We start from the raw sequence: 14,006 nt of genomic DNA on the forward strand, positions 1-14,006 counted from the left end.
TCAGAATAACAAGTCTGAGACACTTCTTTCTTGTGAGGGATAGCTGAGACACATGAAATGGGCTTTTTAGGGAATTTGACTTCATTCTTTCCCAACAGTCAGGCCTCAAGGTGTTACGTATTTTTGAATGACATGTGAAGTTCAGCTGATTTACCTTTAGTCTTTTTTTTTTTTTTTTTGGAAGATAGTAATTAAAGGTTAAGCATTACAAAGCATATTTTTGCAATGAACTTGACACAATACTTTTGAAGTTCATGAATCTATTAAGTCTTGGACACTCTCTAGTGTATTAGACAACAGTAGTGATTTACATTATTTTGAAGTTGCAAGTAAGTTTTCAAGGGTAATGGATTTCATATATAGAGATAAAAAGATAATGTTCCTTCATTTATACCTGCTGACTTCTTTTCCCTATCATACTACGTTTAGCAAAATGGATAAGGCAGAAAAGATGCTGGTGTATTTTTATGTTAATTAATGTATTTTAATTTCAAATAGCATTTTTGAAGCTCAGATAACTTACAAAAAAGTGGTGCTAGGGCAAAACTAATGAATTTAAATTCTTTTCAGTGTACTTCTGCTTTCATGAATTCTTTTTGTTATATTCTGATGCATGAGAACACATCAGAATAGGCATTCAGAGCATGCAACCAACAGATCTGATTTTTACAGAAATCCCATTTAACTTTTTTAGCTACATAATAAAGCTCACCTCATAAGTGTGTTATTTTTAATGACCAATTGGGTCGTAGCTAGAAGAATACATACTTCAGGAAGGTGGACCAACTTTTAAAAGATTTTTTTAAAACAACAAGTCATCTTTCTGCACAAAGGGTGTGTTTAACTGTTTTGTAGCTAAATTATACTATTCAGACAAATTTTAAGGGTGTGCCACTCTTGTCCCAGAAGGGCTGCAGGTAATAACTTACCCTTGCTGCAGTTATGTTACTTAAAGCAGTACAATGTATCCCTTAGGTAGTTAAACTCTTGAAACTTCACTGCATTAACCCTGCTCTTCTACATCATGGAGTGCCTCCAAAATCTCTCAGCTCCTTGGGAGCACAGTTTCAGCCATGATGCTTTAAAGCAGAAATCTCCATGGACTCTACAGTATGCCCATGGTCGCTGGAGCTGGTCTGGTGACTATAGTTTAATGATGATGGTGAGGGGCACAAGAAACAGCCTTTTTTTAATAGCATGGTCCATGTATTGCACTGCTCTAATCCCAGACAATTTTAATAACAGTTCTTAGCTCATGGGCCCACCAGGCACAGCTTCACTGGCAAAATACTGGCCTGCTGTAATTCACTTCTGCATGCTGTAGAGAATAGGGCACAATAAACCAGTTCTGTCCTTTGTGTAACACTTGCCATAGCAGTAATATAAAATCAACGGCATTGTTGAGAGGGGTTGTTGCTACACATCAGAACAGATCATGAAATGGTGCTTCTTTTTACTTCCAGAACTGTAGCATACCTGGGTGCTTGTATAAAGCAGCAGCACTGGCCATAATTTACTGCATTGCAGTAAAATCAACAATGCAGCATTCTGCAGAGCCAGGCAAATACTCATATTTGATTTGCTAGGTGAATAGAGAGAGAAAAAAATGCTCCCCCAAAATATTTTTAATCATGTTATTATATTTCTTGTTTGTAACCCTCCAAAACCTTCACTGTGTAACTAAACGCTGGTACCTCTTTAAACCATAATGTTTTTCTGAAACCTCATTTGAAACCATTTCTTTTACGAGTAACAAAGTGAATCACACTGATTTTTCTCAAAATTCTTTCTTTTGGGGGGAGGAAAAAAGAACAATTTGAGAAGTTAACAGTGACTTATAGGTAAGTTCCAGTTGAGCAGAACCCAAATTTCAAAGTGAAAATGTTAGATGTAAAAAAAAAAGCATCTAATTCCTTCTAAGAGAAACTTCCTGTAGCTAAAGAGGAAATAATTTTTCTGTAATTGAGAGTAAACACAAACTTAGGATATTGCTGTCCAGCTATATAGGGCCACAGTGATATTTTTTTTTAATTAGAAAAAAAATACATCATTTATGCTATGACAACATGGGAAATGTAGAAGTTGTCAACAGACTTTTTTTTTTTTTTTTTTTAATGAAAGCTTGACACATTATAAACACTTTTCTTGTCTGTTTAAAATTTATCACCCTAAACTTAGCTTCTGGTAAAACTATGTTTTTCCCCCCCGGTCTTCTTGAACTGACACTGTGATAGATTGTTATTTTCTTCAGTAAAAGTTTGGGCATTGAATAAATATAATTTCTTTCTAATTAAATAATGATGAAAAGAATTATTGTAGTATTGAAATAATCTACTCTTGGCATAAGTTTGCAGTTTGTTGTTCCCATCCAAAACATGAAGGTAAGAAAGACAACTCATCATCTCAGTTTAGTGGCAGGGATCTTCATAACTGCTGAACATGGAAGAAGAATGAAAATGAATGCATGCTTGTTTTAACTTAACCATGCACTCAATAGAAAAAGTGGTAGGCTTTGTGGAGTAAGCATTCATCTATACTCCAAGATTTCATAAGTTAGACAAATAAAATTTAGGCTTCAGAATTTCCTTAAAAGCAAAAAAATAAGTTATCTGCATGAAGATTGTACAAATTAATTAAAATCACACTCTATTATGGCTAATGGGAGATTTCCTTCTAGAATAAAAGAACTTTTATACAGAATATCAGCACTATAAATTTTAACATGAAAGACACATGAATTTACAAGTTTGAAATAAATGCAAAGAGAGGATTGAAAAACGTAAAATAGAAACCTTAGCCAAAGATGTTTTGCTTTAGGGCAGACTACATGAAATAACTTTTATCAGTTAACCGCTGCATTATATAGTAACTCTACATTATCATTCTAGGTACCTGGGAATAACGAGACCTCTTACGTACCCTGTAAGGCAGAATGGGAAGTGTATGGCCAAAATGATCCTGTGTGTATGGCTCTTATCTGCCTCTATCACTATACCCCCGCTCTTCGGTTGGGCCCAAAATGTAAATGATGAAAAAGTTTGTTTGATCAGTCAGGACTTCGGCTACACTATTTACTCCACAGCAGTTGCATTTTATATTCCAATGTCAGTGATGCTTTTCATGTACTATCAGATTTACAAAGCTGCCAGGAGGAGTGCTGCTAAACACAAGTTTGCTGGTTTTCCCCGGCTGGAAGAAATAGAAGGGATTTCTATGAACGGAATTGTAAAACTGCACAAGGAATCTGAAGAATGTACTAATTTTTCACGGCTCCTAAAGCATGACAAGAAAAACATTTCCATCTTTAAAAGAGAACAGAAAGCTGCCACTACGCTTGGGATTATTGTTGGGGCTTTCACTGTCTGCTGGCTGCCCTTCTTCCTCCTCTCAACTGCCAGGCCCTTCATCTGTGGTACAGCATGCAGCTGTATCCCACTGTGGGTTGAGAGAACATTTCTATGGTTGGGTTATGCAAACTCTCTCATTAACCCTTTTATATATGCCTTCTTCAATCGGGACCTGAGGACAACTTATCGCAACCTCCTGCAATGCAGATATAGGAACATCAACCGGAAACTATCAGCTGCAGGGATGCATGAGGCTCTGAAGCTTGCAGAAAAGCCGGAATTTGTTCTGTAAGGTCACTCATCCTATACTATGATAATTTATTGTTTTATCACATCAGTTTTTTCCCCACAGATTTGAAAGAGGAGTTATGGGAAGAACCAGGCGTCTTGAGCACTGTTAACACAGTCATCAAGAAACTGGGAGGTAGCAAGGCTAATTCTTGTACAGCCCACCAGTCCTAGCAAGCCTGGAGAAACAAGACTACCATCTAAAGAATTTGGGTGTAAGAGGAATACTGGAAAGGGGGAGGATAAAAGGTGGTGCGGGATGTTTGAGTTGCTAGTGAGGAAAGAGTAAAGTTGGCCTAAACCATTTGTTTGGCCCTTGGCCCCAAACAACTTTTAGTAGGTCTGAATGTTGGATGCATCTTGTATCCTAGAGATTTTTTTCTGTAATAAAGACCTGAGAATGGTGAAAAGTTTGGTATAATTCGTTGCTTTCCACTTTGTTATTATGAAAATAAACCATTTAAGAAGAAACTGGATCAAAGAAGTTATATTGCTTAGAAATACTCAATATTATAAAAAACATAGGTCCATTAAATGTTAATTTACTGGATTGCCTGGAAATAAACTACTTTGTGAAATTTAATGTTGCCTTTGCACAACAACTAGGGCACTGAAAGAAAACGTTACACTTCCAATGTGAATATAAGAGTTTGAGTAAAGTCACATGGACCAACGTCTACTGCTGCATACAGTCATGCAGCACAGTTAGCTGCAGTGCTGCTATACTGATTACACCAGGTAAAGATCTTGTCCTATATTTCTAACATAACAAATATGTCTGATTACAGTTTATTTCAGGAGCTGTGTGGTCTTTGTCCAACTTTTCTTTCTTTAATTCTCTTGGCTTTGTCAGTTGAGCCCTTCCCTAATCTAAATGGAGGCCCTGCCTGTGCTCAAGTTGTTTCTGTTGATGTATGGCTAGTCTTGTTCCACTTCAGTAATTAATTTATTGTCTAATTGAAAGCTCTTCTAGCTTCTTGGGATTTCTTTCCTTTCTGAAGTCAGTAAGGAAAAAATAAACGTAAGAGATTATGACTCTCAGAGACATCTAGACTTCATCCTTACAAACTGATTTTGGTCATCACTTCTGCTTAAAATGATTTAAAGCTTTGCCTTGTGTAAGAATCAAGATAATTTACTGTTTCTAGTTCTAGTTGTTTCCTTCATCACTGTACCTCATCCAAATACGTGATTCTACTTCTCCTGACTTTGGTAACAAAGCTCTTCTCTCACTGGAGCAGGGTCAAATATTATAACAATATTTGTATTTAAATTTTAATAAATGCATTGATTATATTAATATATTAGTAGTAATGTATTAATATAAAATGCACTGATTGTGTAATATATTACTATAATAACCTAAAATAATAATAAACTTAACTCATAAGAACAAGATGCATTTTCTGGACCGAGTTTGCACTGCACGCCATGGTCTGGATGAAGCACAGGGTACATTAATGAACAAAGACTGTTTCAGAGCTCGATCTACTTTTTCAGATATTGAGACATCGATGAGGAGACAACATGTTCATCATCAAATTGCCTCAGCAGCAAGTGACAGTTCAGGCTAACATCTGTCCCCGTTTTCTCAAGTATGAAGCCAAAATGACTTAAATGAATTCAGTGATGTTAATTTGGACTAAGTAGTGAGAAGTTTGTGCCAGATCCCTTGTTCAAAGCATACAGACATCACTGCAAACACTTGAGCTTCTAAGTGGCAGATACACAAGGCCTGGATCGATGTGCTGAGCTGTGTGTACTGAAAGAAGCTTAAGCCATTTTAGATGGATTTATACACTAGGAAGTATATTTTGGCCTCATTTTAAGAGAAGGATCATGGTTTTGTAATAGTAAGAGGTAGGCTATATCCCAGCTTCAAAAAAGTTTTCTAAAGAAGTTTCAATTTGATTTGGAACAGCCCAATGTATTTTAAACATTCCAGACGTATTATGGGCAGAAGGACAAGAAGAGATTTTGGCCCAGAATATCCACAAGCTCTGTATTATGGAGTAGAGCTCATGTTAATTCAAGCGTATTTTCCATATTTGACATGAAATTAATGATGTTTCTGACTTTGTTAGCTATCAGAATTGCAATTTTTGAGTTCCTAGCATAACAGGAGTTTTCACAGGCCTTCTGTAAATTTTTTCCCTATATGAGGATATATAGGAGAATATACAAATAAATGTCTCTGTGAAGATTCCAAGTGGGATTATAAAACTCTGAAGCTGATTTCAGAATTCTGGGCAGAAGTTTCAGCCATCTTTATTCTGCAGGAAAGCCTGAGAAGTTGTGTTTCCTCCAAATAAGATTTTTTTTTTTTTTTTCAAAAGAGATATATGTCTTACAAGTCAGAAATTGACATTTGCCCAACTGTCACTAAAGGCAATTGCTTTCCTCAGGGAAAGCATCCTGCAGGACTCCACCTCTCCTCTGCCATCTGTTTCAGGTAATGAGAGCCCAGGAAAAAAATGAGTTGTTATGGGCTGTGTGTCAATCCTTGAAGTTTTTGGAGATAAACAGCCACCTTTCATATCTGGATATGTTTGGAAAGAAAAGAAAAGAAAAAGAAAAGAAAAACCCAAGTTTCTTCATACAGCCAAAACAAAACAGAGCCATGTGGAAAATGGAAGCTGTTGTTAGATGGAGCTGTATTTGAGGGAAAAAGTAAAGAAGTTGAGAAGATTAGAAGAATGTCCCATTACCCAAGGACATGGGTTGCACAGCACTGACAAGAGGAGAAAGTTTTCACAGACAGAATTCTAACTGAAAGAGGTTTAGATAAGGAACACAAGGAAACAATTGCTTGGGTTCAAGAATAGGAGTTTTTACTTTTAAAAAAAGATAAATAAATAGAACTGCATCAAAATACCTAATACGCAGCAGTAGTATTTTTTTTTTAATTAGATAATTCACCACTCGTCTGACAAAGGGGTAACACATGAATGGGTGAATGAGAAGTCTGCATCATCACATGTGCAGCCTGGTATGTGCTAGTACCAAACCCTAGAAGAGATTGCACTCTTGGTCTGTGTGTCCCTCCACATGTTTCTAGGATAGAATCAGATAGATGGGGTTGTGAAAAAAAAAAAGGGTAATAAAAAACTCCCAGAACAAGCCAGAGCACAGGGACGCCAGCATAACACTAACTGAGTGAAGACAGAGAAAGAGAAAGGTGAGACATCAGAAGCAAGACATGGAAGCCATTCTAAGGTTCAGGCTTGTGATTGGGTAGTTACTTTTGGGAAAACATGCAAAAATGTAGAGGCAACAAGGGTACATATCCAAGATTTTGAGGCTAAAGATGGAAACGTTTCTAAAATATGCTTGTACAATCCCAGTGAAAAGACTGTTGCTACCTCATTGCTTAAAGGGGAGCTGGGCTGTGCAGGTCAGCACTGCTCTGGATTTAACAAAAGTCTGTTTTTTTAAAAAGAAATTTTTAATAGCAGCATGAAGTGAATCTTGACTTCAGGTAAGATCTCTTGAGATGTAAAAGCAATGAAATCTAAGCCAATCTTTCTTTTTAAGCAGTGTATATTGTCCAAATCCACACTCTGTAGTCGCAGAAGGATGTGGACAACAGTGACAGCTAACCCTGTAACCCCACTCCTGGGAGGTTTGGCAGATTTCAGCCATCTCATTTTTAAGTCACAGTCTGAGATGTGAGAAGTCCCACGTTAGCTACAGAGTGTGAAAGACTTGAAATATTGGACAATCTCAGGTTTTCTCTGAAGGAAGCTGTCACTTTGTGTAATTTTGAGTGTTTGACAGGAAAGGTTGGAGTTGGTCCTTAGATGCACAGGGCAGCACAGTCTGGAAAACAAACAAGTGTGGAAAAAGCTATCCTAGAGAATAGGATTGCCCATTAACTATAGTGCAGAACTCATCTTACCCCAGCTGGATTTTTCTGAGGAAAGTCAGTGCAGCATTTACTATTAGCTGTAGTACCCACATGCAGTATCTCCAATTAGAAAGTGTAGTCATATTGCTGTACACCCTAGACCATCCATCTTTCTGCCAGCCACTAGTTCTGAAATTGGTTTCTAGCCACTATGTAATTTCTGGATAGTGCTGGTGGCAGGAAAATGGAACCAAATTTTGCTTCCATTTACTAGACTGACAAGTTTTTTAAACAGTTGCGCTTAGTTCATGCCCATGTTGCACTTGTGTTTGCTTTCCAGGATCTCATGAGGCTGTTCAGCCTTTTTGCTCCCTCTATAGCTCTCAAGTGGGAATTTACCTCTCCTTATTCAGGGAGGGAAGGAGTCACCACAATGCATTTTTAGGTTAGGGCTTTTTTTGCTTTTCTGGTTGGTGTTTCTGGGGAAAGGTAGCTGGCTATATTGGCTCGGGGGATGATCGCTCAGCTATACCATGCCTAAACACTGGGATAAACAAGGTGATACTGGGAAATGCTCAGGCAGCAGTTTCAGAGTGATTACCATAGTCTGTGCTAGGAGCTGAGGAAATCAGGAAGCAGCTGTGCAGCTGCTGACAGCATTTGGACCACCTCTTCATCCAGCACAAGCAGCCACTTGGCCACAGCCTTCAGCTGCAGCCCAAGATCTTCAATTGCTGCCAAAATTACCTAGATACCAACACAGAGAGATGCCAGTCAGACCTTCTTTATACATCTCTTTGTTCACCTCTAAAGAGTATGTAAAGGTCCTCAAGAGCAGCCACTGAGTGAGGCAGTTTCCTAAAAGGAGTTTTAGTCACAGCTGTGTCCGAGATCTTTTCCTGAGCCCACCTTTCAGTATCACAAACACATTTCACCTAAGATAAATGTCAGCTGTGGCCAAAGTAAAAGCCAAAGAGCAAAGCTCTGAAAGTGACCCCCTCCCCCCAGCAACCTCTTACACGGCTCCTTATATGCTATTAGCAATACCCTATCTATAATTAATCCATAAAGGTAATACTAGCTCTCAATGGATCCCAGGTGAGGGGCTCCTGGATGAGCTTCCTTTACTTGAAACAGTCTTTCCATAGCATGCCTCATGCCAGTAATATAGCAGCCAATGTACAGCCTGTACTTTACCAGGAAGACCCTTACATCCTTCTAGTCTCATCCTGCTCGGATGCACCATATTTATGTCATATTTCCTCAATAAGCAGGGTGCAAAGCAGCTTACTGTAAGGGCTCTAGATGAATAGACTTAGACTGAACAATTGTCCTCAGTGTAAGCAATACTCTTGGAGCAGAATTTGAGATAATGGTTTTGTGAAGGGTTTAGTTTGGCTAGTTTTGCAGCCTTCCTTGCCCACCTTGCACCCTCCCGTTTCTTTCTATTGAGTTAATTACCCAGAGTCAAATCAATAACTGTTGCTCAGAGGTTCTCAAGTGTCACATACGACTGTATTTCTTCATTGCCATTCCTGCTGACAACTGCCATTGTAAATGTGCTGCTAGCCTACTGTAAACCACTCTCCCATTTTGCAGTAGCAGTTAATCTGCAGTAGAACCAGGCACTAACAACATACAGCATTGCCCATTGTATTTTTCCTCCTCATTCAAATAAAACTCAAGGTTTTGTTGTAGTATCAATACATTGTGAAGACTCTACTCCCCTTGCTCATTCGGTACTGCTTTTTTGAGGGAGACCACCTGTGGTAGAAGCTTTATTCCTAACATTTTCTCCCAGCTCCCGCAGTCTACCAGCCTGTAGGTTTAATACTATAGCACAGTATTGGCACTTACCAAACTCCTCTGTTTAGCAAGAGTCTAGCGGAGTAGTAAAACATGTGAATACATGATAATATGTCATTATTATATGTCTATTGCTTCACACTTCAGTTTCATGAAAAGAAAAGCAATGTTTTTTATGCTCTGTTCAGATGATTTACTAGCTAGCACCACCTGCAGAAAGATATGTCAAACAGTGGGAAATAAATCTACTACAATGAGACATAGAGAAGAGAATTATTTATCAAATTAATACTATAAATAATGCAGACAGAATCCATGCAGTCCCCCCCCACTTCATGGCAGGAAAATGGATTTCCAGGCAGCCCCTGCTCCCGGCACTGGGGTCAGCACAGCAGCATTAGAAAAATGTTGTTGAGGTAAGATTTGGGATCGCTGACCAGGATACTGCAGGTACAGAACTGGATGGTGTTTTGAAGCAATGCCATTTGTTCTGTTGCTTTCAGCTAGCTATCAACCTAGCTTTCCCTGTTATTTTTCTTATCTTTCAGGAAAAACTATTCAAAGTGTAATACTCTCAGACAATGTGCAAGATCAATGTATAATCAAAACCTGTTCACAGTTTGCTTAAGAATCTGTTCTTGTCTTTTAAAACAATGTTTCTCAGGAAGACACAGGGAGAGAGAAGGGTGAAAATTCAGAGACATGGGGAATAGTCTTAATGTGCAAAATTATTAATATCCTGGAACAGAAGACACTCACCCCTTATTTCAAAGAGTAAGGAGCTAGGAATGGTGAGGACTGGAATTTTTTTTTTTTTTTTTAAGAAGGCTCGAGTAAATAAATAAAAAAATAGCCTAAGAAACATTGCATTAGAAGAGCAATCTTTGTAATGTGCAAGAAATAGAAACTTACATCCCTCGTTACTGATTTTAATCTTTTAAGTAGTTACTGCCACTAAAGAGTGGGTTCAGCATGAGTCTGAAGTGAATTAATACTGTTTTCTATACCCGCTTTCTAAACATTTTGCTAAATAGGCCTGTCATTCTCCACACCCTCTATTCTGGCACCCCTTTCAGCTGCCCTGCTGCATTGCCAAACTCATTCTCACATAGCGATGTTTCCAATAGGGCAGAATGGCTTTTACTTACTGAAAACTGAAAGATGCTTATGGTTCCCAGATTAATTTTTCTCTCCTGCAAGCAAAAAAAACCCCCACTGAGATATTGTGTTTTCTTAAAGATATCAATATATGGTTAATGTAGGAGATAATGTTTTGATGATTTGCAACTTTGTGACTTTACTGATTGAAATTATTGTCATTTGTGATCTTTCACATAGAACTAGTCAAGTTACTTCAGAAAAAAAAGGCGTATTGATGTATCAACATTTCCAGAAGAGACCAACGCACTTTTATAAACCAACATACCAGACTGAATAAATATTTTGCTTTTAGTTTTCTATCTACTCAGTCAAAACCAACAATATTTCATTAATTCAGTAGCTGTGTGGTCTTGCCTGTTCCAGAAAATTGTGTTTACAGTATACTCATTTTTACTTTCTGCAAGAGAAGAGAAAGCAAGCCACTGTAGTATACTTAGTTCAGCCCTTCTGGAGAATCTGTGTTTTAAAGCATGGAAAAATATACCAGAATGCATCTGGAGCAAGTCACTAATGTGTCAGAAAACTTTGCATCTTTGGCTAATCTAACCAGGATTTCAGCAGGTCTGTGGATAAAACAGCAGAGATTCTCCAGTCAAATCTACTTGGTTTGCAAGGAAAAGATGGTTGCAAGGAAAAGATAAAATTAGGCAAAATAAATGAACATTTACTTCCCAACAACAGTTGCAAAAGCAAAACTACCCCACCCAGTAAGTAAAAACAATGATATTTTTGTAATCTCAACACTTAAACAGCACAATGACAAAATATTACAGCTGTTTCATAGAAATACAGAAATTAATACCTTAATGGCATGTGTTTCCAAACTGAGTAAGAGCTACTTACCAACAACTTTAGAGACTGTTTTCCCTGCATATTTAATTAATGGAGACTTTCACTAAGGAATGCTGGAACAGGTTGCTGTGGTTTTGCAGTCTAGTAAAATAATTTTACCTTAGTTTGTGCTTGCTGTAAGGAGGATGTACACCACCTGTATACTGCTGTCCTATCAAGGACCTATTCAAGGTACCTATTGCCTGTCCAAGCTAAAGGCATTAAGAAGCCCAAATGTTTATCCTGATCGAGAAGAAATAACAGAAATAATTAAAAAGTAACATGGGAACCAAACAAGCACAGAGAACTTGAAATCTTTTGGATATTTCATTGTGAACATGCAGAGAGCCTATCTGTTCCTTACAGAATACTTATAGAGTTTTTCTTAGCTTGTATACAGTAAGTATTTTTGACAAATCCATGTATTATATTTCTCTCTTCAAACAAAGCAGTAAATAGAGCAAGTGAAAATCATGCCAAGGACTCTTAACTTGCAATTACAAAAAAAATAATAATCAGATGTTCAATTAGACAGATGAAGTTAATGCTATAAAATAACTATTTTTTTTAAGATTAGTCTTCTCTTTCCAAAACAACCCCGTCATCCCAGAAAACAACAAAGATCATCACCACCAGAATGGTTTGGAATTACAAAGATATATAAAAGCAAACTTCTAGCCATAATAATGAAATAACTAATTGCCTTTTATCCACATATTTTCTTTAAAATTGTTCCTCCAATGAATCCAATACACGAACAGAAAATAACACTTCCTAAGGCAAATTATACAAAGTCCAGGATTTTATTCTGGCTTTAAAAACCACCTACAATTAGCTAAAACATAACATTTAAAAAAATCCTTGCTTTCCTTTATATCTAGTTTTGAACTTGGATATAATTACCTGGTCAGTTCTCAAAAGTTCCTACCTACCTGCCTTCCTTTAATTTGGATCCATTTCTGCTAAAATGTGTTTTCACGTAATAAAATATTTGAAATGAGTGAGAATGCAGGTTTTTCTGTAAAAATGCCTCCTCCTGATACATTTAGTGATGTGAATAATTCAATGATTTCAACAGGGAGGCTATAATGAGACAAAGGACTACCTTGCTGCATGCTATAGCCAGGCAGAACTGGAGTTGGGATGGCCTGAAAACCTGTTTTGTAATCTCACAGATGTTTTGTTTACAACATTTCAGCCTGGTTACTGTAGAGGATTGGTTCTTCCCTTCACCAAACCTGAGAAGAGAGACAGGAATTTGCCCTAATTATAATTAGAGTGTTGGTGCTACAGTTTGGATAAAATACAATGTCATTGCAGCTAAGATGTATATTCTGTGCAAAGCTTTTACAGTAATTATTTGGCTAGAGACAATTTTATGAACTTGAGGGAGAAGTCTTCATTATTGCTCTCACTCCTTTCTCCCTCCCTTGCACGCATGAGGTCTCCATGAGCAGTGACAGGCGTAGGCTTGTGCTGCTGTCAGAGGCTGGAAGGCTGGGCTAGATGTGGGGCTCTCAGTAAAACCAGCTACATTTTCTGAAGTAATTTTGGGCTTTTGCCACCGAATGGTGTAAAATGGACTGGGAACTTCCTCAGTTCTCACAGCAACCCAAAGTGTGATGAGTACAAAGGACTTAAAACCCACCAGAATCTTCTGCTTTCCCCTAGCTTCCTCCTTTTTACAGGACCTCTGAGAATTATCTCATTAGCCATGATCTAATTGCCTCTTAAGAAATGTTTCCATTTATTTCAGTGGTATCTGGATCAGGACTTTTAGTTGCTCCAGGAGATTTCTCATCTAATTCATCCACTTTTTTAAAAACAGGAGAAGTTCTGATTTCTCCAGGGAAAAAGAGTCATGACCAAATGTACATCAAAGCAGCTAGAAAAAGCCAAGCCAGAACTGGAAGAAGAAAAATGAAGAGTTGGCTTCTGAAAAACTGGATAGATTTATGAAATGTACTTTATCATCTTTTGATGGGAATGTGCTAAAAATACTGAATGAGCTCAATACATTACATTAAATACATTTCTATGGGAAGTAGTCACATCTTGTTTGTTATGGAGAAAAGTGCTGCTATATACAAATGAAAATAGTTTTCTGCCTGAGAAAGCCAAATCATTTGAGCAATAAGAGTTTGGCACATAGGGTGGGGAGAAACAAATGCAACTAAAACTCAGAGATAAAGCACTGTACAGATTTCCAGCACATTAAACAATGTAGAAGAGCATTCATTTATGTTTACCATGCTTGTGGATTGTAACATTGGTATTAATATTCAGGGATCATCAGTGATACCAAATGTATTTTGTTGTACTACAAAAAGAGGTTTTCAGGCAAGTGGTGGCTCTGTGGTTGTTTGCAGGGCTTGTGTTAAAGAGATGCTACGCACCTGGAATGGGTTCGAGAAAAGCAACAATAAAAGACCAATTTTTGTAAAAGCATTCTGTTGTACTAAGTAAATGTCTGCTTACTTGTTAACATACACGGTTTTTTTCTCCCCAACCTTTTGAAAAAGCTGTCTTCAGTTACACTGACAGAAGGGACAGAATTAGAACACACAGATATTGCATCACAGTTAATTTACAAATATGATTGCTTTGCTTTAATGTAATTTTTGTGATCTGCCAATTTATAAGAAACAATTTTCTCTCATTTTAACTCAAATAACTATAAAAGGATGAAGAATTTCCATAGCACTTTGCTTTTTGTCCTACTGGCT

General features: G+C 37.5%; 1 protein-coding gene across 1 annotated transcript in view; it reads left to right on the plus strand.

The window, feature by feature from the left end:
- Nucleotides 1–13,728, plus strand: part of HTR7 (5-hydroxytryptamine receptor 7) — a 37,356-nt gene extending 23,628 nt beyond the window's left edge. Inside the window, 2 exon segments of the mRNA XM_030031224.2 lie at nt 2,889–3,635; nt 13,109–13,728. Of these exon segments, the coding sequence (XP_029887084.1) occupies nt 2,889–3,635; nt 13,109–13,145 (784 nt within the window). The 3' untranslated portion in view covers nt 13,146–13,728.
- The last annotated feature ends 278 nt before the right edge of the window (nt 13,729–14,006 follow it).

Source organism: Aquila chrysaetos, chromosome 11, assembly GCF_900496995.4.
Source record: "Aquila chrysaetos chrysaetos chromosome 11, bAquChr1.4, whole genome shotgun sequence".
Lineage (NCBI taxonomy): Eukaryota > Metazoa > Chordata > Aves > Accipitriformes > Accipitridae > Aquila > Aquila chrysaetos.